The sequence below is a fragment of the Anoplopoma fimbria genome, chromosome 1 (genome assembly GCF_027596085.1).
Source record: "Anoplopoma fimbria isolate UVic2021 breed Golden Eagle Sablefish chromosome 1, Afim_UVic_2022, whole genome shotgun sequence".
Classification (NCBI taxonomy): Eukaryota; Metazoa; Chordata; class Actinopteri; order Perciformes; family Anoplopomatidae; genus Anoplopoma; species Anoplopoma fimbria.
In genome coordinates this window covers 28,560,162-28,586,789 of record NC_072449.1, presented here as the reverse complement: position 1 = coordinate 28,586,789, position 26,628 = coordinate 28,560,162, and the positions used below count along the sequence as shown (strand labels likewise).

Here is a 26,628-nt window from a genome sequence, read left to right as displayed (position 1 = left end):
GATATATTTTTCAAAATTAATCTAACCATTTGGCACCACCTCAGCTGCAAGCTATGTGGAGCTCCGAGGCCCACCAGTGATTGTGAATAGCCGGTTTACAGTATGATAACACAGGAGAAGAGCTACATCACCTGATCATACAGTTTAGAGCACACAAACCCACCCGAACATATGCACACATCGGCGATCAATGAGTTGGACAAATTACAATCTGTGACCCTGACAATAAACTCACACACAGGTACACCCGCTCATATTGACGCATCTTTTTTACTGTGCGCTTTTTGTGTGGCTTTACTGCATGGTTATGGTATGACTGCTTTGGTGCACATCTGCTTTAACACACTCACTTACAGCACAGGTATGTAAATGGGCCTGCCAGCAGTTTATTTTAAGTAGTAGGCTGGCGATTTTATATTTTGTGTAAAAGTGAGCGTTTGCCTTTTTTGTTTATGTGTGTCTGTCTGTTTTAACAGGTCGAGTTTTCCCCGACACTCGGAAAGCTTGCTCAGATTGTGAACGTTATGCCTCAGCTCATCAACACCATCTCAGAATTGAAACGACTGCCTGAAATTCTCTCCAGCAAACGGTCATTGGGGAATCCCATACACATGAACATAGGTAAGAACATGTTTTTTTTAAAGTTTTCCTTAGAGAATATACATTTTCTGATAAAGAGTACAAAGGTGCACATCCAATCTGTTTCTACTGGGTGCTGAGCAAATGTAGACCAGATGTATACATAATTACAGTGATTACTGAGCAATTGTTTATGTATGTATACTACTACCTTGTCTATCTGTCTGTCCCTTTGTCACCCTGGTCCTCTTTGATCCATCAGAGCATGACGAGGAGATAAGGAAGATTCAGGCTGCGGTTGCTGCAGGGATGACAGCCAATGCCGGCCACATGCAGGTCTATCTGAAGACCTGGGACAAATACAGGGACATCTGGCAGAGCAACCAGGACTCCTTTATACAACGCTACCGGAGACTGAACCCACCAGTCACTACTTTTGATGCAGATATACACAGGCACTGTGCAATAAATACTTACATCATTCTTCAATTGACCTGTTTAGGAAGTTTCTTTAAACCTTTTGACAAAACTATTGTTCCTGGCAGCTGATTATTTTTACAACCAACATTCTACAGACACACACTTGTTTCATTTTGTCATAAGACATTCTTTAAAAGTTGTTTGCCATGATGAAGCATACAGACCAATTAATCTCCCTCTGCTGTGTTGTTCATCCCAAGGTACACGGAAAAAGCCTACAGCATTCAACAGGAAGAGACGGTGTTGAACATCTGGTTTGTCACGCTGGACTGTTCACCAATCAAGTCCTCCTTGGCGCAGCTTTGCAGTGAATGGCAAACCAAGTTCACTGAGCTGCTCAGCCACATGGCCTGCACCCACCTAAAAGAACTCCATGGCTCTCTGCAAGACAATGCCAACAGGTGGGGAATCAAGTGAAAGGACTTTATTTGGGGGATGCAATTTATATGTTTATTACAGATATTAGAGATGACCGGCAAAGAGGGAGAGCGATCTAACAAAGATACTCGGCCTTGAGGGGAGATGAAAATGAACGGAAAGGAGAGGGAGCAGATTTTGATCCCTTAAACATATGAAATATGTAGTGTGCTAAAGGTGGTACCGCTTTTTGTTGTGTCTGTTTGTACGTGTGTATGTGTTTAGGATAAGACAACCTCCCCAGACACTGGTGGAGCTCGGTGAGAGCATGAAGCTCTTGGAGACTCTCCAGGGCGATTTGGCCAAGACAGAGGCTCAGATTCCTCTCATCCATGACCAGTTTGCTATCCTGGACAAATATGAGGTCCCAGTGGAACAGGCTGTAAGCAACTTGCTCATTATATAAACAAATATACAGTTTAAACATGTTCAGCGTAAATTATACCAGAAATGTATGTGTATTTGTGTACTGTTTAACACCCCTGTAACTCAGGTTTTCTCTCCCGGACACTCAGTTAGTAAAAGAGAAGTGCCTTCTATTGCTTTTATAATGTTTTCGCTCTTCTCCCTACTGGCCCATCAAGTGTTGGATTGAGAAATGGTTTATGCAATCATCTTCAAGTATTTTTTTGGAAGTGTCTGCCCTTTTCCAAACAGTTTCCATGACGACTTCTCAGATGGTTGTGTTACAAAACCATCTGGCGAGTCAGGTTAGGTTGCTGTATATCTACACGTACAACAAACACTATTTTTTTTTTTGCTTCACAAACAGGTGCAGGATATGCGTGAGGTGCTGAATGGGGAGTGGGTGTGGTTCCAGCAGGTGCTGATTGACAGTGACATCATGCTGCAGAAGCAGAAGGAGAAGTTTAGGAACAGTATCATCCCTGAGTTCATGAAAAAGATCGAGACCATTTTGCAGGAGTTCAACAGCAGAGGTCACTCACACACTCTCTCGCACTCTTTCACACACTTGTATACATTGTTACCATGGTATGTTCACCTAAGTGTCGCTCTCTCAGTTTCCTTCTGTCCATGAGCCATTACTGATCTATAGGAGGCCTCTTCAGAAAGAATAGCCTGCTAAATCTGTTCTTGCACCTGATGTTTGCGGGCTTCACAGCCGCCCCTTCTGCATTGAAAGGAATGTTCCTGACTGGAAGACACACCATTTCCTGCCACCATTATCATCTTTCTCTCCTCTGTGCCTTTCCCACTCCTTTTGGCTCCTTTCTTTTCCCTTCTGTTTTAGGGTACTACCATCTTTTGTTCCCATCTTTCCCCTGTTTCTCCTCCTTCACGTAGGTGTGGTGAGATATGGATGATATGGATAAAACTCCTATCATGTTATGTCATTGTACATAAAGATAGCAATTTACTCTAGATTTATTGAAAATTCAGTCTTTAATAGTTGTTAATGAAATTAAAAACAAAATATTTTTTTTATTTTGCTAATACAGTGAATTGAATATTTGAAAATAAAAGGTACTTTTATAAATACATTCTATTGTGAAAAAAAACCTTTATACTTTTAAACGGAAACTGGAAATTACAAACAATAATCCAGAGCAAGAAGGAAACTTTCAGCTCCCTGGCAATCTCCCTCCTGCCAGCTGCCACCCTATTTAGGTTTTTTGTAGGGAATTGAGGAGACGTTTATTAGAACAAATGTTCGATCGTCATTTTTGAACAGTATTGACAGTCCTAGTATGTGGACTTATAACTGAGGTATGTTTGTGTTATGTTTGTATTTGTATGCTTTTTTCATGTGTTTTGTATATCCCTACATGTTTGCATGTGCATATCCAGGTCCATTTGACAGCGCACTGAGCACTGAGTTGGCCTTAAACCAGATAGCAGGGTATCGCAGTCAACTGGAGGCCCTACAAGAGGAAGAGAGCACCATCTCTCTTGGGCTGGGCTTCTCCGAAACAGAGCAGCCCCCTTCCAAAAGCATCCGGACACTGGACAAGGTCTGACACAGCTCATAAGCCATAAGCGCCAACATAGAGCAGAGAGGGTTACTGTGGGAATTGTGGTTGTCATAAACTGTGGGTTTATGACATGTGGGTCAACATGCGTGAATGAAGCAAGCAGTTTGTAAACATTACAAGTACTTGATAGTATATAATATTAGGGAATTCAAACCCTGAATGGTGCAATACATTTCAAAAGGAATAGTTTTTATTGCAAATCTTAACTTTATTGCAAATCTTAACATCTAACCACAGTTATTCAAGACACATTTATTGATTTAACTTTTGTTTGTTCACATGTTTGTTTGTGTATGTATGTTTTGTACAGGACATAGATCACCTGAAGCAGGTCTGGGAGATAACACAGGAGTGGAATGCTAACTGGGACATCTGGAAGGTTGGTCAGCTTTCTACGCTGCAGACGGAGAGCATGGGCAGCACCGCACAGGACTTGTTCAAAAAACTCCACAAACTCCAGAGAGAACTAAAGGTCAGTTCCGTCACACACAGTTTTTGAAATAGCTGCAGATTTTGGCGCGATGCAAAAGTGTGAGAGTCACGGTTTAGCTATTATACATACATTTAGGTTTTGTTTCAAAAATATAGATTGCACAAACAATAAATTTAATTAGCACTGTAAAATCTAGAAGCTGGACATTATTCATGGTCTAAGTCGAAAAAACACTGAATTACTTTGCTGTTTATAATGGTTATAAAGTTAGCAAGCTCCTAGGGGACATTATTTGATATTTTTAGCTTTAGACCCAGAGAGTCCGCCTAATTTGTCAGTGAGAGCTAAATCTATCGCCTCCTCTAAGGAGGAATAAAATGATGTGCTAATATCACAAAAGGTACAGCTGAAATAAACCCCTCAGCTGCTTTTACATTTGCATTACACAGTAGTGAAGACCTGATCTTTGTCTGATTGCAGGATAAGGAGTGGGACATTGTAGATTCCTCCAAGAACAAGATCAACCAGTTCAAGCGGATCATCCCTCTCATTGCTGATCTGAGGAACCCAGCCATGAGAGACAGGTATAGTATGAAAACCAAAGAAAATATATGTACTTGTCATTTTACACTTGTCATTTTGGTAGACTTCATAACTCTTGTCCTGCAGTAGTTACAATGACCAAAGACATGGCAGGAGTACAAATACATTCTGCTGCATTCTGTCCTCTGTCCATCTGTGGAAAGTGGTGCCACAAAGAAAACCCTCTTTTTCAGAACCAGCATCCAATCTTGCCTTGGTACCATAACAAACTAAGACAGAAGAAAAAGCTAAAAAAGCTAAAGGCATCCTGTGTTCACCGCACTGGTTGTTATCAAGTAGTTGATGGGACTAATGAAAAAAGAAACATATTGAGAAAGATGACAATGTTTAAAAGGGTATATTCTCTTAATATTAGTTAATATTAGTGATGCAGATTGCATTTTCTTGGCAAATACCAATATTTCCCAAATCCAATTTTCTTTCTTTGTTTCTTTGTTTCTAAGAACTATAGTTGACAGCATGCACACAGCTTTTTGTTACTTCTCCTTGTTGGCAAAAGTCAATTAAATTGTCTGTTCATAACAAAACACAGACTATTAAATAACTTATATTTTCTCCAAAACTGCACCAAGTTGCAGGACTCACTCCCACTCAAAGATCTCTCAAGTAGTTCCAATTTATTTTTAGGTTGTTCTTCTAAGGCTTATTTGGACTTGCAGTGTTACAAATTACGATCTTTACGTCCTCTTCACTCCACTGAAAAATTTCCACACCGACAACATGATGTATGTGTGTGGCGGTGGATGCCACTTTGTGCGTGACGAGAATATTTTGTGTCTTGAGCATACTCATGTAGTAAAGCAGTATCTTATGAAAATGAAAAACAAATGATGAATATCAAGTTGTAAAATAAATACACGTTGAAGTATGTGTTTTTTTAGCATGGCATCACCACTGTTTGCTAAGGACTAATGCTCTGAAGATAGTGGCTGTCATGTGTTGTCCAAATTTTCTAAGCCATTTGAAGCAAATTGTGAACTGTGGTTAAAATTAAATTGAATAAAAAAAAAATAATAAAAAATGTAATTGACTTTGTTAGCCTTACCTTTAACTTTACCTTATTTTTCTTCAGCTGACTTACTTAATTTGAGACTAAGACAATCCATACTTTCAATGCCACCTTTCTTTTAGGCACTGGAAGCAGATCTGTGAAGAGCTGAAGTGCTCTTTCGATCATACCAGCACTGATTTCACCCTGGAGAAGATCATATCTCTGGACCTTGACGAGCACGCTGACATGATCTGTGAGATCTCTGGAGCCGCCAGCAAGGAGCTCTTCATAGAAAAGGTCCAGTCTCGTCTTGTCGTTTAGACTGATGCTTTGTGGGCAGTTCTTTAGCTTCTCCTGTCTCTTCATTCTTCATATTCATTCTAACCAGGGTCTCGCCCAGAAAATTGGTGAGCAAAGTTAGAAGTATAGCTGACCGGCTCCTTTCAACCTTGCTTTCTTGAGTAGCACTGCCAGCTCATGGAACAGAAGTGTCTTCCCCTCAAACTTTATCAACTTCAGTCTTACCTCTAACTCCTCTCCACTTCCTTACTATGTTACATCAGTGTAGTTTCAGGAGCAGATTTATGCACATAGAGGCACAGGGCACATTTGTTCTATGCCTCTCATTCAGTTTTCTCAGACGAGTAACCTGTCAGATTCTTAAACGGAAATACTCTATAAGGTTTCAGGAAAATGCTTCCTCCTTATTGGTGTTTAGTTGTACCTTTTCCTTTTGAAATTATGGATGAAACTAACCTTTTACTTTACAGACAAATCAATAAATACAGTATATTGCCATGTTAGTCCTTGGATATACTTCCAAGGGATTAAAAAAACACTTAAGAAATGTTTAGTCAAATGAACAGAGTGTACATAAAATGCTTGTAAAAATCATAGACTGTGAAGTGGAGAAAAAGACAGAAATAGATGTTTTTATTACCCTAGATTCTAAAAGGTTCTCTTTCTTTGATTAATAAGAGCAGTAGAACTCAAGCTGAAATTCATGGTTTTCCTGTCTTTGATAGTCTAATCATGGCAATGTATCATTAAGGTTGTGGAATAGAATAATAGAAAGTTGCCCTCTGTAAGTGTTCTGTCTGTTAACATTACTCTTTGTGTTTGATAATCAAGGGTCTGGAGGAGATCACCAAGACATGGGAGGAAACGTTCCTTGACTTAGAACCTTACAAAGGCCACTATCGGCTGAGGTGAGGAAGCAGGCCTGGACGGCAGGGATGGGTTGAGGGTTCAAGAAGTTATAACTGTAGCCTTCTTTTTTACAGTCTATGTTTGAAACTCACTCCAACTTATAGTCAAAGATTTGGGTATTCATTGTGCCTTTTTAATCCGCATCACTAGATCCCTCTGCTCAGTACAAATTAATGATACCATCCAGTGATGTCTCAATCTTACTTTGTTTGAATATAATAGAGAGCATATGTGACACTTATGCAGGAATGATGTGTCTGTTTGCAGGGAGTGAGTTTGTTTGTCGTCAGAGACGAGTGAGCAGAGCATAGTTAATTAAATGAGTGACAGCCTTACTTGTAAAGCAAGAATCGGCCAATCTGCTGCATATAAATTGAATAGAGGGACACCTCGGACACAGTCTTATTAGCAGCCCAAGCCATTGTCACTGATTCGACAAGGAGGGGAAGATTACAGTCACTGGCCCACAGTAAACATAATGGAGGAAGCAGGGAGGGAGAGAGACACTGAATGATTGTTATTGGAGAGTAGAAAAAAGTAAGGATGAGTAAAAGGTACAAAGATTTAACGTATCAAATGGATATAAATAAATCATTTTGAGAAATTAACCACAAATGAAAAAGAGGTATACAGGAATCTAAACATAAATGTGTAAGTACTTTAAAATTTCTTTATCTTGAATTTTTTTTATCAAATTACAGAACACAAACACCTGTGAAACCCCAATTCCTTATCCTTCCAAAATAAAACCAATTGTGCACATAGCCAAACACACTGCACTTACATGTTGTTATATCCTTTAAATAGCCCTCCTGGTGAAATGATTACATCCTTATGGTAGCGTCAGTGATGTACCTATGTTTTTTTCTGCCTGACAAAGTCTTGCTTATATGTGAACTTATACATACTTACACATTTCCTGGCCACACATAAAGCGATTTACATTCATTTAATTTGGGAATTTGTCGATCCACTGACACTTTTTAAAGTTCCCAAGTAAGCAAAGTTAATTTTCTAATGGGAAGGCAACTCCTGTGTCAAGGTGTCACAGAAGTTGTACCAAAAGGGCCTCACCTTTGTACAAAACCAAGTACAGTGCAGAAAGGACCATACCTCTAAATCACATCTGAAGCAAATTTCTGACAATTCAGGTTTGGATTTATGTAAATTCTGTTAGGTGAGGTACAGTTAATGGAGGAAATTATATTAAACCAGTCTGTACAAGGTATCAATAGTAGCTGACAAACCACCTTGCCATATATCTGATCAGAGCTGTTCATCAATTGTTTGGATCCGATTCTCATGTCTCTCTAAATTTGTGTAAACCTGGCTTTGGGCCTTGATTCAGCAGTAAGGAGTATATTTTAGAGATCCGTTTGTGTACATTTCCATCATGAAGCAGTTTCAGTAAATACATGTTTATTCATGATATAAAACTAGGGAGAGTCTTAGTTTGTAAGTCCCTAATAGACTTGCAGAAATCTATTTTCTGAAAAAGGATAGGGTTCAAAAGCCATCTATTGTTATTGGTTGTTTTTTCTGGCATGAAGATTTCAGACAAATGGAAACTTAATTTTACAAGATAAATTTATCCGTGCAACTTTTTTCTTTGATTTTTGATTTGACTTCATCATAAAAAATAAAAAATACTGATCATGCATATTAACAGGGGTTTCCTTTAAGTTTCCGCACAAGATTTACTCCATGATGTTCAAAAGGGAGGTGAATATTAGAAATACCTCTCAATGTTGCAGTCAAAATATGTAACAATAACTACAGCCTCAAAAACTGCCAGCAAAACACTTTTTGCCATGGTTTACACTGTAATTATTATGTATAGAACTGCATTGGTTTACACAAAAATGTATAGGTTTGCCTCATTAACTGATTACTTAAATGTTTACTTGACTGACTTTGTCCGCTGTGAAAAAGCATCACCATTGGAATCCATTTTAAGCAGCTGTCAGCATTTAATCTGTCTTTCTCTGTATCTCCCAGGGGCACAGATGAGGTTGTTCAGGCCCTGGAGGAGAACATGTCCATCCTGTCCACAATGAAGGCATCTCGGTTTGTCAAAGCCTTTGAGAGGGACGTTGACTGCTGGGAACGGCGGCTGTCACAGGTGCTGGAAGTCATCGAGATGATACTCACTGTGCAGCGGCAGTGGATTTACCTGGAGGTACCAAAAACACTCTCACATACTTTACCATGTTTTAGGATTCCTGAGACACGCCAGTGTAAAACGCATCTGTCTCTCTGTTTTTGGTTTTCTCACCACAGTTAACCTCTTCCCGCTACCATAGCACAGTCTCTATTGCTCTCCATTTTTCATTTCTTTCATCCCTCTAGAACATTTTCCAAGGAAAGGACATCAGGGAGCAGCTGCCTCATGAATGCAAAGACTTTGAAGACTTCAGTTCAAGTTGGAAGACCGTCATGAGCCAACTCCACAAGGACCACAACGCCTTGCAGGGAACACACCACCCTGGTATGACAACATACTTGATGTTGCTTTAAAGAACATGCTGGTATCAAAACCTTACATGCAGTCACATCATCCAATTTCTCTGTTTACTCATTGAGTAAAAATAATAAAATAGGTCTTCATTACTTGAAGTCAAGTCTTAAACCTGTGTTTTGTTCTTTAATGTGAAGATGTCTTTTCTTCTTGCATTTGAAGTTTTTTACTGTGATGGGTCTACATCTGTTGAGTGAATCTCATCTTTAATCCATATACATCATGTGAGATGTAATGTTTACAAAAACATATATAAAGTCAGAATTTAAAAGTCTTCAAACAGCCTCTCCTCTGTCTATCAGGTCTGCCTGAGAAGCTGTCAGTGATGAGTGCCAAGCTGGAGGAAATCCAGAAGGCCCTGGACATGTACCTGGAGTCCAAGAGGCAGATCTTCCCAAGGTTTTACTTTCTGTCTAATGATGATGTGCTGGAGATCCTGGGACAGTCACAGAACCCCGAAGCCATTCAACCCCACCTGAAGAAGTGTTTCGACAACATCAAGAGCCTGCGCATTGAAAAGGCAGGGAACACAAAAATTCATGAAATCAATCACAGGCTAAGATGCACTCAGTGGCCAGTGCTGCACTTCTACTACTGTGAAAGAGTTGTTTAAGGCCAGTTAGTCTAGAACATTATACATTACACAACATTTAGGAAAGCTAATATGCAGGCTATATTTTTTTGGTTATGGAAATGATTCAGTTGTCAAGCACATTTGAAATGCTTGAATACTGTCAATGTGGTCTTACTGTAGGCTAAGTATGCCCTTTGCAATAGTAGGAATTATAAATTAAAAGTACTTTCCACAGGGATTCCGCGCTGCCTGGAAAACAGTTGACTAATTTTCCAGTAATGAAAGAAACATGCAGAGAAACAATCAAATATTATAGGAAATCTCATGTTGTCTTGGAAAAATATTTCAAAGTATACTATTTTCCTTTTGGCTGGGAAAGAACACCTTTTTAAACTGAACCTTGTGCTAAGCGACTGATATTTCTTAGTTTTCCAACATCTTTAGATGGTTACATTTATCTGCAAAAGCATGTAAAGACAACATTGATTAGCTTACATTTTGCTGCGTTTTTTTTGCCCCATTTCAGCAAGTCAAATTTCCAGGATGAAGTGGCCTCAAAACTTGAACCACAAAACACTGTTTTATTATTATACAAAAGCAATACAGAGAGCTGTGAGATATGTATGTATGTCTTTTCTAGGGCACTAAACAATACGCCACTGGGATGTTCTCTGCTGATGGGGAGTTTATTTCCTTCAGTTACAAAGTGGAACTGGACAGGCCTGTGGAGGTACAGCAGCAATGATTATGATCATGATCAATGTACAATATTCAGAGAGTTATGGTGGAGTATATGCGCACCATTTTGTTTTGTGTGCATGTAGGTTTGGCTGTGTGATGTTGAGAAGACCATGCGTGTTACACTGAGGGACTGTCTGGCCAGGTGTCTTGTAGTTCTGAAGAAGATGGCAGGCCAGTTGGACAAATGGGTCAAAGATTGGCCGGGACAGGTACATTTGTGTTTGTCTATTTCCCATTTTAACTTCTCATCGTTGTTTCACATCTTCACCCATCTGACATTCAGACAGACTGAAACTGATGCAGTCTTTTTGCACAAATCCCAATTCCTGATGAACCAGTGTTAAATTTGTTAACGAAAAAAAGGCTATATATGTTTGTCAGCGGCATTTTTTTTCCATGACAAAGTCAAGACCATCAAGATGCAGCAGTGACATCATTAAATACTAGCTATATCAATATACAATATTATAGATGTAATATCACGTGCGCCATATCAGGACTACACCAGCATCACACATTGAGCACAGTCAGGGTGACTCTGAGAAATATTTACACCAACAGGGCATGGGAGAAAGAAAACTGGTGATATTTTTGCAAAGACTAGATTGACTGAAATGTTCAATATAATCATTTAAAAAAAGACTAAAATGTTAACAGGTTTCATGGACTAAAACAATACTCAAATAGTTATGGTTTTTCTTCAGCTAAGAATACTTTTCAAGTAAAACGACACAAAAAAAAAAAAAAAAAAAACGGGATTAGGTTGACTAAATATGATAATGACAATGACATTTGACCCCTGGAATAGGACTAACAATACATTAAGAAAAAATACTAGACAAAATGAACACTATGATGAACCCCTTTCCATTCCCATAGTTATTTACTCAGTCCACGTCATTGGGTAAAAAAAAAGAATATATAATAATAAATATAATCTAACAAAGCTAAAAGTTAAAACAAAGTCAAGCGTGTGTTCTTCCTATTCTATTCTAGATGCTGATCACGGCCAGTCAGATCCAGTGGACAACTGATGTCACTAAATCTCTAATTACCAGCAAGGAGAGAGCTGATAAGTCCTCTCTCAAGTCCATGAGGAGGAAACAGGTTGAGTTTTTGTTGCTTAACTAAACTTTACTGAGTATTTTTTTGAGTAAACTCACTGTGATGATTTGTGTGACTTGCGAGTGTGTTTCCATACAGCAAGCTGATGCTACGTACCCAGTAATATGATCTTAGCATTAAAAAAAATGTTCAATTTTATTTTTTATTATTTTCTATATTTTGTGCAGCCTAAGATTTATTAGCCTTGTTATGTTGAATTCCACGTATCAGACTTTTCTTCGCCATAGGAAGCCAACATGATGATGTTAACAATTCAAAAGCTTCCAACAAACTCTTGAGCCTTGCTATGTCTGTCTTTGTCTCTCAGGTCTCCAAGCTTCAATGCTATTCAGAGATCATTCGTGGCAACTTGTCCAAAGTCCTACGTCTGAAGATTGTTGCACTGGTGACGGGGGAGGTCCATGCTCGGGATGTCATTGATAAGCTGGCCAAGGCAGGCTGCAATGATGTCAATGCCTTCGAATGGCTCTGCCAGCTGCGACTATACTGGGAGAAGGTATGCTTTGAGTGATGCAAGTAGGAACAACAGACAGTAGACAGTATGGAGAAAATTAAGGGCTCAACAGGAAACTTTTTCCAAATCATAATTTCAGTGCCATTTTTTAATGGCTATAATAATGAATTTCACTCACAAGTTTGAAAGCTAAAAGCAAAATTGTGGTAAAACAAATTTGTATATATTTGGCTATTAATGATTACGTAGTTTATGGCATTTAAAGGAACACTTTAAAAGAACTGTCACTCTGGTTAACTTAGAATTTCATTAGAATTTCTCACTCTCCACCTAATGGCAGAAAGAGATCAGTTTTGCTGAGGTGAGATGAGTTGGGGAGAGACAATGAAAACATTCACTTTTCTCTGTGTGTTCGTTCTCCAAATAGGATGACTGCATAATCCGACAGACTAACACACGTTTCAGGTATGGCTACGAATACCTGGGCAACTCTGGACGACTCGTCATCACTCCACTTACTGACAGGTACCAATCAATCAATCCGTCAGTCAATCAGTGTTTTTTATTGTTTTTGATATTCAGACAAATTAATGACTCCCCCATTCTGGAGACTGAAGAAAGATTTGCACTGATATCAGTATTTTGTGTAATACAATATCAAGTGAATTATATATTAGCTGAAAGATGCTACCATTAGCATTGTTACTGTAGTATATAATCACTTGAGTACACCTTGGCTCTTTGTGCATTCACTGATAAAAAAAGATTACTGCCAATTATTATGTTAATGGTTGTTGCAGAGCGTAGATTCATAATTTCAATATAGGGTGTATTAGTTCACATTGGAGACCATCTCACTTACCTATTTTTACGGTACAATGTAAATAAAAAGCTAACAAATGTGCTGTATTTCTATGTTATATTTTTAAATTGGTTTACTGGGCTTTATATTTTTTCTTCCATGATTTTTCCCTGTTGATTAAATGTCTGTCTGTAAATGATTGACTCTGTCCAGATGTTACATGACCCTGACCACAGCACTCCATCTCCATCGGGGGGGCTCTCCTAAAGGCCCAGCTGGTACTGGGAAGACAGAGACAGTAAAGGACTTGGGCAAAGCTCTAGGCATATATGTCATCGTGGTCAACTGCTCCGAAGGGCTAGACTACAAATCTATGGCACGCATGTACTCTGGCCTGGCACAGGTAGGAAAATGCTAAGAGGATAAGGAATGATGATGATGTTGATGATGAGGACTGTAGCTTGACTCATAATGATGATGATGATGATGATGATGATGATGATGATATCAGCCTAAATAAAACGATGTAAAACGGTAGTTTTCATACCTCTGAGTGACGGAATGTGATCGAATATGCTTTTGTGTGTAGGGATAGCACTTTTTTACTAACTAGCTATTGAAACACTATTCCATGCTAGTGAAGATCAAAATAACTTAATTTAATCTAAAACTGGGTTAGCAAGTAGTAGATTTATCTCTCTCTCTCTCTGTTTATGTGGACCAGTGGTGGAAGAAGCACCCAAACAAGTAGCAAGACTACAATGTAAAAATACTATTAGTATTAGCAAGTATGAGGCATCAAAAGTGTTTTGATGTTTGATGTTTTTTCATTGGAGTGGATTGTCATTTTACTGCATCATTCTTACTTATTTTAATTTTGTTCATCCTGGACAGACAGGAGCATGGGGGTGCTTTGATGAGTTCAACCGAATCAACATCGAGGTGCTGTCGGTGGTGGCCCAGCAAATCCTTTCCATTCTATCCGCCCTCTCAGCTGGACAATCCAAGTTCCATTTTTGCGAACAGCACATACGTCTGGTCCCGTCGTGTGGCATTTTTATCACCATGAATCCCGGTAGGTCAACACCAATGTGCAAATGCTTACAATGATTTTATGCAAGCTATGTAAAGTGGGAGGAGGAAGGAGTTTGGAATATTTTCAGAGGATGTTTAGCTATGTTTTTTTGTCCTGAAAAGAAATACGTAATGTTTTTTTGATTGTTTATAATTTAAAAAAAATCTCCCCATTTTCCTAGGTTACGCTGGTCGTACTGAGCTTCCAGACAACCTCAAGTCTATGTTCAGACCTATCTCCATGGTGGTGCCAGACTCTACTCTAATCGCTGAGATCATACTGTTTGGAGAGGGCTTCAACAATTGCAAGGTACTAAGACCCAAGGATATTTTATACTATAATCCCGGCCCTCTGTTATGTGAAGAGCTCAGGCAAGATTCAATTAAATTAGAAATGCACTGCTTGCCTTTTATTATGTCAATTTCTGTTTGGATTTTCATTATATTAGATTTTTATAATTGATTTATCAAGTTATTAACAGACAATTCTTGTTATTGCACTGAACTTGCCATGTAATGTAACCTTATTGGGAAATGTGAGCAATTGGAGCCTCAGCTAAACATAGATCAGTGGTGGGTGTTTATCCATCTGTTTCCCCACTGATGTCAAGCTCCTTTAAGCAGTAAGGGCTGGTCTGGGATCAGTGTCGGAATGGTGTTCGGGTGTGTTTGCAGGTATATCTGTATATCACTCAGGTATATCACTCATAAGAGTGAGTATAACCACAGACAATCTCTCTCACTGCAGTGCAATCTGACTGCATGGTTGAACTATGCTTCGGGACTCTTGATGCCCGCTAAAGCAGCAAATGGGAAGTGATGGATTTATTGCCTGCTAAGTCATTCTGATTCATCTCATGTCTGTACTGTAAAACTGAATCATATTTATGGTGATATTCACCCATCTTGCTTTGTCCTCCTTCATTTGTTTCTTCGTTTTCTGCCTCTGTAATTCACTTTCATAAAGACGCTCTACCTCTGTGTCTGTTATTTTTTTTTGTCCTCATAGCTCCTGGCAAAGAAAGTGTTCACCCTGTACTCCCTGGCAGTGCAGCAGCTGTCTAAACAGGACCACTATGATTTTGGCCTGCGTAGTCTCACCTCCATGCTCCGCTATGCTGGAAAGAAGCGGCGCTCTTGCACCAAAGTTCCCGATGAAGAAGTAAGTCTCTTTCTCTCTCTCTCTCTCTCTCTCTCTCCAATGTAAAACAAACCAATCTACTGGAAATTATAATCATTCCTTTTGTTCAAACTGGCGATTAACAGATCCCTTCCTGATTGTACTTCCAGTGTAAGCGGAAGGGGACAGTATCAATAGTCCTAATTCAAAGGTTTCTATAAAGCTACTGTAAGGCTTCAACAGTCAGTCTTAGTCAATTCAAGTGGATATCTGCTACCATTAGAGTGACATATTTCTGTCCGAACATGAGCTGGGTTTTAAGAGAGTAGTAACAGAGCCCGAACCAGACAGGCATCTGTTTGTTATGTCTGAATTGACCCGATTCCGACACAGTCAGTGTAAGCTAATAAATATTCACACCGAGTGACAGAGCACACTCTGGCAAACAAACTGGACAGTTCGTTGATTCGTTGGTACAAGTTGGAAAAAACGTTCGGTTATTCAGAGCTCCACACTCTTGGAGCGGCAGAACATGCACTCTGTCTGGAGAGACGGAGCAGTAGAACACCAAGCCCAGTGAATCTGTGATGAACAGCTGAAATCACACATTCACACAGACAGTCCTCCATCATTTTGATTATTTATCTTTACACTATATTTTCACTAAAAAGAACTTCAGGCACCACTTCAAGTAGTTCGAACAACTTTTGTTAATAATTATCCAAACCCAGCCTGACCCTACACTCTATACTGCAGATCAACAAGGAAACACTGTCTGTGGAAACACAAAGTGGGAATTTAGTTTATACCTATACTTTGACTGTAACTTGCATGGAAATAGCAAGCAGTTGCTACAACATGCATGAGCTTGAACGTGAACCCAAGCTGTGCTATCATCTCTCCTTTGGCATCCTGTCCAACTACAATGTCAAATGACAGTAAAACCATCTCCTATAAATTTAACTAAACTTCCTACTGTCCTTCCCTTTCAAATAAACCCAACTTTAGTATGGGGAATGTGAGTGGATCTGCCTTTGTATCTATGTTCTCAGATCCTGCTAATGGCTATGAAGGACATGAACATCGCTAAGCTGACCTCTGCCGACGTCCCTCTGTTTAATGGGATCACTCAGGACTTGTTCCCTGCTGTGGAAATACCCATTATAGACTATGGCAAGGTAAGTCAGCGGTTGACATCGGAACCGGCAGAGAGCTAGTGTTTTGTTTTGTTTGCTGTATGACATTCCCTTCTTCTTTCATAAACAAATACCAAAAAGGTTTTGCATCTGTTCCACAATTAAACCAGAGTTCACTAACCCAAGAAGTTGTCCTGAATAAGGGCTGTTAGCTCCTCTTAATATTAATTGTAGCATTAACTTATATACAAAAAGTATTTACCAATACTGAAAATGTAATGCTCAGCAGTTAAACAACATTTAGATGCCACCATTGTCTCTGGATCTGCTGTCCAACTTTGTCTCTCTGTCTTTCTATATGGCTGTGTCTGACTTTGCTTGAGAAGGTTGTGTTTGCAAACATGTGTGTCTGAATGTCCATAAGCATGAGTCTGAATGTGTTTGTAAAGCCTGCTGATAAAAAAATATATAGAGTAATTTAATTATACAGTTATGAATCATCACATGCAAAGCACACACACAACACAAATGCAGCATAACTAGGAAGATGCATTCAATAGAGTGTGGATCTCCGCCAGATGGTCTGCAACGACCACTGAATACAACACAATCAGGGTCGGACTGGGAACATTGCATCCTGGCGGAGATAATGATTATAATAATAATGATAATAATAATAATAATAATAATAATGAATGGAGCTTTAATGCTGCATTTGTCATATTTGCTGTGCAGTGAAGAGTAGATTGCATTTTTTGAGATTACAGTCATTTGGGAAAAAGTAAAAATGTAAAAGAATATCTTAGGCTGTATGTTTGTCTTCGTCTGTGTGTGCAAAAGAAAACCAAAGATTAACCAAAAATTGATCAACTTAGTTCAACTTGACACTAGTACATCAGTACATGGTCAAATATATCACCAGTGTCTGTATCTTTACAATGTCACTCAGGGTATCACCATCACTGACTCACTGGTCAACACTGATCTGTCTATCTTTCATTTTTTCATTCATTTTCTTACAGTTGAAGGAGGCTATAGAGGTGGAGCTTCGTCGGAGCGGTTTGCAGGTGACTCCTTTTACCGTGACCAAAGTCATCCAACTTTATGAGACCAAAAATTCTCGACACTCCTCCATGCTGGTGGGCAAGACAGGCAGTGCTAAGAGTGTTACCTGGAGGACTCTGCAGACTGTCCTCAGTTCCCTTCACAACAAGGGAGAGCCTGGCTTTGAGCTGGTCCAGGTGGGTTTGAAGGAGAACAACGGACTCATTTATTGGCTAATACTGTTCCTTTAAACAAAAGTAATGTTCTTGGGGCACTAGTTAATTTACAGTCAGAATCCCAGGCATGTTTTCTTCCTACCACTCTCTCTGTCCTTACTTATTACTTCTAATAACATTTTCTTATTTACAAATCTTTTATTATTTTTAAGTTACTAAAATCAGTGTATGCGTTGTGACTTACTCCTTGCTCTAATCAGATCAGTGGCTAAAAACAATTATACAATTATCAAGAAAATACACGTGTTCCACAAAAAAGCTAATGCTTTGTAGCTGACAAAGAGTCTTCAGTAATTCTGTCATTATAATGCACTTTTTGTTTATCATTTTCTCTTCCATTCTTGGTTCCTGTGGTACAACAGGAGTATCCTCTGAACCCCAAGGCAATGAGTTTGGGAGAGCTGTATGGAGAAAATGACCTCTCCACCAATGAGTGGTCTGACGGAGTGCTGTCTTGCCTCATGAGATCAGCCTGCGCAGGTGCTGACACTAAAAACTCACTGCTGTGAATAAGTAAACACACACTAAGGACTTATAATTCTTCCTCTGGCCGTATCCAGCCTTCCTGTCTTTGACAGGCTTTTGGGCTGTTGTATTTAAACTGACGGGAAAAAAAGTTTTGATCAAGCACTCAGCACTGTAGTTCCAAAAATATTCTACTTTGCCATGCATCATACACTCTTGTACATTTTTTGTGGTCATTATTTTAGTGGTTTTCTAAACCAAAAAGATTGTATTTTTTTATCAAAGTATTTTTAATCAAATTGTTTAAACAAAAGGAAAACGGGGAAGCATTGCATAGACCAGTAAAATCTGCTGTCTTAAAATTGTAAGAAAAATATAAGTAACAGAGTGATTATTCTATCAGTATATTTATATGTTCCTTCACTTTTTCTATCACCTCTCCATTCTTCAGATGAGAAGCCAGATGAAAAGTGGATTGTGTTTGACGGGCCTGTTGACACGCTGTGGATAGAGAGTATGAACTCTGTTATGGATGACAACAAGGTGCTCACGCTCATCAATGGAGAGAGAATCTCCATGCCTGAACAGGTGAGACCAGCGCCAGAAACCAGATATTTTTCACAACAGACATTTTTACTTTTCATAGCAGGAAAAGCACACAAAACCAGGACCTAAAACTGAAACAGCTGATATTTAATCAGCACACCCGTGCGTTGTTTCATGAGGTTACATTTCAAGATGTCTTCCATTTAAAATTCTGCTAGGAACTAGGCATTGCCCACTTTCATAAATTTCGAAACTGAAAGTAGTGCGGTTCTTCAAAGTAAAAAAACTTGGCTGTTTCTTTGACAATAATGTCAGCATTCAGTCTCTTGAGTAGAGATCATAGTAACATGGGAATTTTACTATAACAATAGCAGTAGTCCGGTTTGATATATTACATTAAAACAGTACTTTATGTGTTTTGTACAGTTGTTTTGATGTTGTTTGTTTTGTATTTTAATGTATCTTTGTTTTGGAGGAACACATTTTGCACTCTGTGGAAACAAATTTCCTGTTTTTGGAGAATAAATCTTAACTTGTTTATGGTCCCAGATTAAAAAAAGAAACTAATAACGAAACAAAATCTAATTAATTACTATGTATTACTGTATCATAGTCAATTATGTACAGTAAAACTATCCCAGAAGAAAAAATGTTCCTATATTTTTTGTCATAGGTGTCTTTGCTGTTTGAAGTGGAGCACTTGGCAATGGCCTCTCCAGCTACGGTTTCTCGCTGTGGGATGGTCTACAACGATTACACTGATCTGGGATGGAAGCCTTTCGTTCAGTCCTGGCTGGACAAGCGACCCAAGGTACAATTTATTCACTCAAAATAGCTCATTGTCAGAGTCTTTCTTTATGAACACATTTTTTAGAGGAACATAAGGAAACCTTTGTTGGTGCCCTTTTTGTGCCATTTACATTTATTGATCTCTCCATTTATCCACAGGCTGAAGGGAATCATTTAAAGCGTTTGTTTGAAAAATATATAGAGAGCACACTGAACTTTAAGAGGAGCAACTGCAAGGAAATTATTCCCATCACAGAACTAAATGGAGTAACCTCTCTCTGCCGCCTCTACGACTCCCTGGCCACATCCAGCAATGGGGTAAAACAAACAGAGTACAATCTGGAACCTGCAAATTGTAATCCCTCTCAATGACAAACATTTTCCAGCACACCTTACATTTTTTTATCCTTAATGGTATGTGTTGTAACTGACTTCAGACTTGTGACTGAAATTAAGCAATAAATTAAAAAAGCATTAATAAGTAAATTCCAAAACTGTAAGGCTGAAGTCTTCTGACGTCCTTCCTTTCTCCAGGTTAATGCTTCGGACACAGAAAACTTGGGTACAATGGTGGAACTCTGGTTCATCTTCAGCCTTATCTGGTCCATCTGTGCCTCTGTTGACGAGGATGGACGCAAGAGGATGGACAACTTCATACGGGAGATGGAGGGCACCTTCCCCATCAAGGTCCTTATAAGAGCATATTCCTTTACACTCTCATGACATACGAAGTCAGTCAAACGGCACTCTCTCTTCACTAGTCTGCTTGCTTTGGCCAGTGTTAAGTGTACTGTAGGTTGCAAGTGCTGTGGCTAAATTATGTTTTACAAAAAAAAAGAAGAAATTTGAGCTACCAGAGCTAATTATGTTTTAGTGACTTTGGCAGGCTAGGGGGCTATTGTGATAAGGAAAGACATGTGAAAGATGTTTTTGTGTTTTAGGTGTATTGTTTGAGAGAGCGAGTGGAAGAGATGGTGGAATGTTTCTGTAAATTATTGATAATAATAATAATTTGTTTATCAAAGTTATGAATGAAGCTTCAACCTATTCTATGAGGCTCTACTTTGTCATATTTGTTTTTGATTATCAACAGCTCAGCACTTGTCTTGTATTTTCTGTTTTTCTTTTCGTCCCTGTCAAACATTGGTCCATTTTATAAACCTACTGAGTGTTTGTCTGAATGAACAGGATTGCTACTGTGATAGCTGATTTGTTTACTGTTCCGCTGTAAAAAGATTTGGATGTCAAAACATTAGTTGTCTGGCCTCCCACACTTTGAGAAATTCTGCAATAACCTGCTTTCTACAATCATTACACAAATCATTAACACATTACCAATATGATGTGTAGATGGTTTTACAATTGCAAGCTTTGGTTTGATTAATGTAAGCATTTTAAATGCACCACAGGCATGTTACTAATACGAGATAATACTGTCTCCACTCCCACTTTCCATCAGCAAACTGAATGAATGTGTTTTAACAGGCACCAACATTCTCTGATCTTTTAATGTAAACTCTTATAGGACATGGTTTATGAGTACTATGTCGACACCAAGAACAAAACCTGGGCCTCTTTTGAAGACAAGCTGCCAAAGGCCTGGCGTTACAATGCAAAGTAAGTAACCAGGTATTCTTATGTTTTCAGACATCAGCCGTTGTAAGCATATATGTAAGGGAATGTGGATGTTTTATCCTTATCACTCTCTTCCAATGCAGTTATTTTTACTTTTCAATAAACAATATACTGTATGGTATAACTTACCACTAACATCTACAATACATCTATATCCCTCCCTCCTGCAGTGCTCCATTCTATAAGATTATGGTTCCTACAGTGGACACTGTTCGCTACAACTTCCTGGTTATGGCTCTGGTGTTGGGTCAGTACCCAGTGCTGCTCACTGGGCCTGTTGGAACTGGTAAAACCTCGGTGGCTCAGAGCGTTCTGCAGGGCTTGGATAACAAGTGGGCTGCCCTCACTGTCAACATGTCTTCACAGGTTTGTTCAGGCATGTCCACTTGGCAGCAACACATATGTCGTCATAGGGTGTAATCTATATATGCTACAAATACATATGCACATGCTAGCACACACATCTGACAACTAGATATAACTTTGGACAAGCTTCTTTTGGGATAAGTGTTTCTTGTTATTCTTTATTTATGCATTTAACTCTATTTCCTGTACACACTCTGCTCACTTGAGTTCATCTGCACATATACAATGTTCAACTCTAGCCTCTGAGTGGTAGACTCTTCCCCATCTTTATTGTTTTCTCAATCTGTGTTATGCACTACAGTTTTTCTTTTTCTTCCCTTATGTTTCCCCAATGTCATTAGGAAAGTGCAGTGATTTAAGCTACACATATTTGAATGTGATTAAACGCTGTTTTACAAACGTCATTATGTTTTTTGCATCTTTATCTGACAAATTTGCAACAAAAAAATCACCAACAAAGTTGATTTTCATCTCAATAATCAAATGGATTCCATAATGCCATTAGTTCTCAAAACAGAGTTTGTCTGAATGTTCTAGCCAAATTACATAGTTTAACCCACAACACGCCCTAATCACCAGCAGCAGATTTCATGATTTTGATATCACTGCGTAAATGTACAGATTTTCCTCAGATGGTGCCATTTCAAGCTATCAACCCACATCACTGTCTAATTTGGTTGATGAGCTGACGCATTTTCACACAAAATACATTCACAATGTTTGATAAAGTTTCTCAGAATTGATTTCACTGCTGCATGTTATTGTCACATGTTTTAGTTTTTTTTTTCATGACATAAGGTACAAAATGAAAAATACCATTTGATCTTTTATGTATCTTTGTCTCTCTGTGTCTGTCCAGACCACCACTAATAACATCAAGGCCATCGTGGAGAGCCGCATAGAGAAGAGAACCAAGGGGGTGTTTTTTCCGGCAGGTGGGAAACGCTTACTGTGGTTCCTGGACGACCTCAACATGCCGGCCAACGACCTCTTTGGCTCCCAGCCACCGCTGGAACTGCTGCGCCTCTGGATCGACTATGGCTTCTGGTATGACCGCCAGAACCAAAACTTAAAGTTTGTTAAGGTGAGAAAGGGCATTTTGAACCGACCAGGAGTGTGGTCTGTTTTCAGATGCCTTCTTGGTCCCTCCTCCATAGTCAACGCTTTACATGTGTTATGTTTATTTCACAAGTATGTGTTGCTGAGGCCCAAAAACTGTAAAGATGTTTCTGTTGTGTTTGTTTTGTTAGAACATGTTCCTGTTGGCGTCCATGGGGCCCCCTGGTGGAGGGAGGACTCACATCTCTGGCCGCTTACAGAGTCGATTCAATCTCATCAATATGACCTTCCCTCATGTAAGCCCCACTGACTATTTAACTAACCTCTCCTATCCTCTTCCTTCTCTACTCCTCCTTTACCACAGAGGATTAAAGTTAACATCATTGTAGTAACTAATTTAATTGTACTTAAAAGGCAGATTAAATATATTAGGTAAGCAATTGAATACATATATTCAGTCATTTTCAATTTTCTGTAACTCTCTCATCTCTGTTGTTGTGCTCCTTTCCACCTCTCCCAGTCAATATTTTATTCATTCTATTTGTTGTGCCTTCCTCAACTCCTCTCTTCTTTACTTCAGTAAGTAAACTACTGTAAACACTTGAGTTTCCTTGACACTTGAATGTGTGAATTGGACAACATGAAAGTGAATTATCACACCCCTTAAAATATTCCTTTCCTGTTCTTCCCTTGGCCAATACCACTTTGAAAACTATGAATCTTATTGTCACAGCTGAATCATTGACAATATGTACCAAACTTGAACAGACTTGTCTTCTTTGCATGCAGGATTCCCAGATCAGGAAGATCTACAGTACCATGATCAACCAAAAACTGGAATGCTTTAAGGAGGAGGTGAAGCCGATTGGAGAAGTTTTGACTCAGGCCACCTTAGAGCTGTATTATGCCGTGACAGCTCGTTTTCTTCCCACTCCAGCCAAGACCCACTACCTCTTCAACCTCAGGGATATCTCCAAGGTACACAATAACTCATAAAAATGGGTAAAATCGGCACACATACGTACATACAGTTCGTAAAATATGTTTTCAAGTTTTCAAGTTCAATTCTGAATGCACTCTATACTAAGCATCAAATTAGTATTTTGGGTAACCAGTACCACTGGTTATGGTAATGGATTTTCTTAAAAGTTACTGAGAGCTTATTAACTTGGATCACACTGGTTCGCTATGTCTTTTTTTTCCCTCTTCCACCCATTCTAGGTGTTTCAAGGTCTGCTAAGAGCTCACCCAGAATTCCATGATACCAAAAACAACCTCGCTAGACTGTGGATCCATGAGTGCTTTAGGTAAAAAGCGTCCATTTTTTCACCAAACCTTTGACCTTCTCACAGTCATATAGTTTATTTACTGTAGTTCGAGCTTCATGATGATAGTGTCATTAGTGTCTTTGTCCCTCAGCTGAGGTTGAGGACAATGCTTTTATACTTTATTTAACATTGGCTAAAACATACAGGTGCTTTTGTTGTGTATATATTGGATAATACCTGTTGTCTGTGTTTTGTTGTTGTTTTCAGGGTTATCTCAGACCGGCTGGTAGATTACAGTGACATGGATGCCTTTGTGGCTTTGCTGGGGGACAAACTAGGCTCACTCTTTGACCTCACGTTCCACAACATCTGCCCCAACAAACAACCGCCAATATTTGGTAATTTTTTTATCTGTACACACAAACAAACATACATACACATAGCAATGTCAATGTCACACCAGTGAGTGTAAAACTACTTTTACAACTTCAATAATGGATTGGCAATAGACAGTGACTTAAGCATTGTGAAGATTTTAGTGTGTTAATGTGTTTTTTTCTGTGTGTGTGTGTGTGTGTGTGTGTGTGTGTGTCAGGTGATTTCCTGAGTGAATCTAATGTGTATGAAGACCTGCTAGACATGAAGGGTCTCAAGAAGTTCATGGAGACCCAGCTAGAGGACTACAACCTGACTCCCGGCGTAGTGCCCATGAGCCTGGTGCTCTTCCGAGACGCCATCAAACACAGTGCGTCTGAGAACACAACACACAGATCCACATGCACCCTTACACATATATTCAAATGGCCACACAGTGCAGAGGTACTGGAAATAAATATAAAATGTATGATTGTAGATTTTTGTCAAATCAAAATGATAACATTCAGGCAACATAACCTGATATATGAGGACAAAATATCTGAATATTTGGTAAGAGTTCCTTGTAAGTTGTACAAGTTACACACAGGTCAGGTATAAGAATACTGTACATGTAATTCAAACTTATTGGTAATATTTTTGTTTTCCCTCCACAGTAACCCGTGTAGTACGTGTGATCAGTCAGCCTAGGGGCAACACTCTGCTGGTTGGTGTTGGGGCCTCTGGCAGACAGAGCCTGTCTAAGATGGCTGCCTTCATCTGTGAATACCAGGTATTCCAGGTGGAAGTCACCAAGCAGTACCAAAAACCGGAGTTCAGAGAAGGTTAGAACAAACACACAACTACATTCACAGATGTATGAGAAAGGGAAAGCATGATTGTATCCCCTATTGTCTGGAAATTAAAGCGAGGTAAACCTTAACCAAAGTTGGATATTAAACAACATTTAAACAACAATATAATCACATATATTCTTTAAAACAGTCACTTCCTCTCATCCCAGTCAGCTACAATATATATAGAAGTTGTTTTATTTCCTTTCTCTCAGACATCAAGAAGCTGTACTGGTTGACTGGTGTGGACAACAAGCCCACAGTCTTCTTGTTCAATGACACGCAGATTGTAGATGAATGCTTCCTAGAAGACATCAATAATATCTTGAGCTCTGGCGAGGTGCCTAACCTCTACAAGCAGGACGAGTTTGCTGAGGTCTGTATTTTCTTAAAAATGTTTGGCCTCCTTTCTGTCCATCTCTCTAACTATCTAGTTCCTATATTCCTATCTTACAATTTGATAAAATGAAATGAACTAAATTCACACAGAAGAAAGTGAAGAAAATGATCAAGGCTGATTTATTTTTTGTGACATTTAAAAAATGAAATTTGCTATAAAATGTGAAGGTTCTTTTAAGACTGACCTGACTGTCGTGGCTCTTAAATCTTCCTTAAGTAAGATACAGACTCCAATATGTATTAAACTCACATACTGTGGTATCTATAATTCATTAGTTGTTAACCTATTTATATCTTCTACCAATTCTCATAACGTGTCATTGTTGTCATTCTACCTCTAGGTGTGCAATGCTCTATCAGAGTCTGCCAGGAAGGACAATGTAACAGAGACTCCTGACTCCCTGTTCAGCTACTTGATAGAGCGAGTCAGGAACAACCTGCACATAGTGCTCTGTATGAGTCCAGTGGGAGAGTCCTTCAGGTAGATTCTGATTTTGTATCTTGCAGCACACTTGAAGTGCCCTATAATATACCTGGGTTCACAATATGTTCCTCCTTCTTCTTTGTTCACCTCCCTTTGCTGCAGACACACATGTTTATGGAAATTAACACTGTATTAATCACATTGCAGTCCTTATTAGCTGAAGAGTCCCCGCACTTCAGCAACTTCTATTAAGTAGCTGTAAATGCATTCTAACAACAACCGTGCAAGCAGCCAAAGCACTTGTAAATGAATACATGTCCAGTGCAACTATTTCCTGCATTACCCCCAATAGCTCCTCAAAGGTGCACTAGTGACTGTGAGTCAGGCCTCACCATGAGACAGTGTGTTAATAGCTTATTGACTAGGTGTCGAGCAAATGAAGTCTGGTCACTTGGGTGAGTCTGTATCAAGGACCTGAGGCTCGCTATAACTACAAACGGTGTGGATTCTGTGACAGAGAGGGCCCACTGTCTCCACACACACACACACACACACACACACACACACACACACACACACACACACACACACACACACACACACACACACACACACACACACACACACACACACATGGGTGAGTATGCACACAGATGGATACATGTTTTCTGTAATTCATTCTCGCTGTCCCCTGTCACACACATTCACACGCACAGCTCTTCTCACAAATCTCCTTTTTCCCCTCAAGCAATTTTGGTTTGGTTGCAATTAGTAGAATAGGGTACCTTTCTACCATAATGCTGCTAATTGGACTGGCAGGCACCATTACCCAGACCTAATCACTGTCTCTCAGTGACAAGTGGCCCTCTGACACCTAGCCGCTATAACATTCAATATCACACGAGACCCCACCTTGGTTTTATCCCAACCCCTCTTCGC

General features: G+C 39.2%; 1 protein-coding gene across 1 annotated transcript in view; it reads left to right on the top strand.

Annotated features, from left to right (window-relative positions):
* Window positions 1–26,628, top strand: part of LOC129096756 (dynein axonemal heavy chain 2-like) — a 52,587-nt gene that overhangs the window by 9,567 nt on the left and 16,392 nt on the right. The window contains exons 14-53 of the mRNA XM_054605395.1: window positions 477–621; window positions 842–1,034; window positions 1,260–1,460; window positions 1,702–1,858; window positions 2,249–2,414; window positions 3,286–3,449; window positions 3,781–3,942; window positions 4,384–4,487; window positions 5,638–5,794; window positions 6,629–6,705; window positions 8,705–8,885; window positions 9,056–9,194; window positions 9,527–9,757; window positions 10,440–10,528; window positions 10,623–10,748; window positions 11,536–11,646; window positions 11,972–12,160; window positions 12,546–12,643; window positions 13,134–13,323; window positions 13,815–13,995; window positions 14,177–14,304; window positions 15,004–15,156; window positions 16,167–16,292; window positions 17,273–17,491; window positions 17,893–18,010; window positions 18,447–18,583; window positions 19,215–19,352; window positions 19,490–19,648; window positions 19,865–20,017; window positions 20,856–20,947; window positions 21,136–21,331; window positions 22,191–22,415; window positions 22,582–22,686; window positions 23,180–23,368; window positions 23,612–23,697; window positions 23,926–24,056; window positions 24,254–24,403; window positions 24,690–24,857; window positions 25,082–25,242; window positions 25,607–25,746. Of these exons, the coding sequence (XP_054461370.1) occupies window positions 477–621; window positions 842–1,034; window positions 1,260–1,460; window positions 1,702–1,858; window positions 2,249–2,414; window positions 3,286–3,449; window positions 3,781–3,942; window positions 4,384–4,487; window positions 5,638–5,794; window positions 6,629–6,705; window positions 8,705–8,885; window positions 9,056–9,194; window positions 9,527–9,757; window positions 10,440–10,528; window positions 10,623–10,748; window positions 11,536–11,646; window positions 11,972–12,160; window positions 12,546–12,643; window positions 13,134–13,323; window positions 13,815–13,995; window positions 14,177–14,304; window positions 15,004–15,156; window positions 16,167–16,292; window positions 17,273–17,491; window positions 17,893–18,010; window positions 18,447–18,583; window positions 19,215–19,352; window positions 19,490–19,648; window positions 19,865–20,017; window positions 20,856–20,947; window positions 21,136–21,331; window positions 22,191–22,415; window positions 22,582–22,686; window positions 23,180–23,368; window positions 23,612–23,697; window positions 23,926–24,056; window positions 24,254–24,403; window positions 24,690–24,857; window positions 25,082–25,242; window positions 25,607–25,746 (6,035 nt within the window). The remainder of the gene's footprint in view (window positions 1–476; window positions 622–841; window positions 1,035–1,259; window positions 1,461–1,701; window positions 1,859–2,248; window positions 2,415–3,285; window positions 3,450–3,780; window positions 3,943–4,383; window positions 4,488–5,637; window positions 5,795–6,628; window positions 6,706–8,704; window positions 8,886–9,055; window positions 9,195–9,526; window positions 9,758–10,439; window positions 10,529–10,622; window positions 10,749–11,535; window positions 11,647–11,971; window positions 12,161–12,545; window positions 12,644–13,133; window positions 13,324–13,814; window positions 13,996–14,176; window positions 14,305–15,003; window positions 15,157–16,166; window positions 16,293–17,272; window positions 17,492–17,892; window positions 18,011–18,446; window positions 18,584–19,214; window positions 19,353–19,489; window positions 19,649–19,864; window positions 20,018–20,855; window positions 20,948–21,135; window positions 21,332–22,190; window positions 22,416–22,581; window positions 22,687–23,179; window positions 23,369–23,611; window positions 23,698–23,925; window positions 24,057–24,253; window positions 24,404–24,689; window positions 24,858–25,081; window positions 25,243–25,606; window positions 25,747–26,628) is intronic.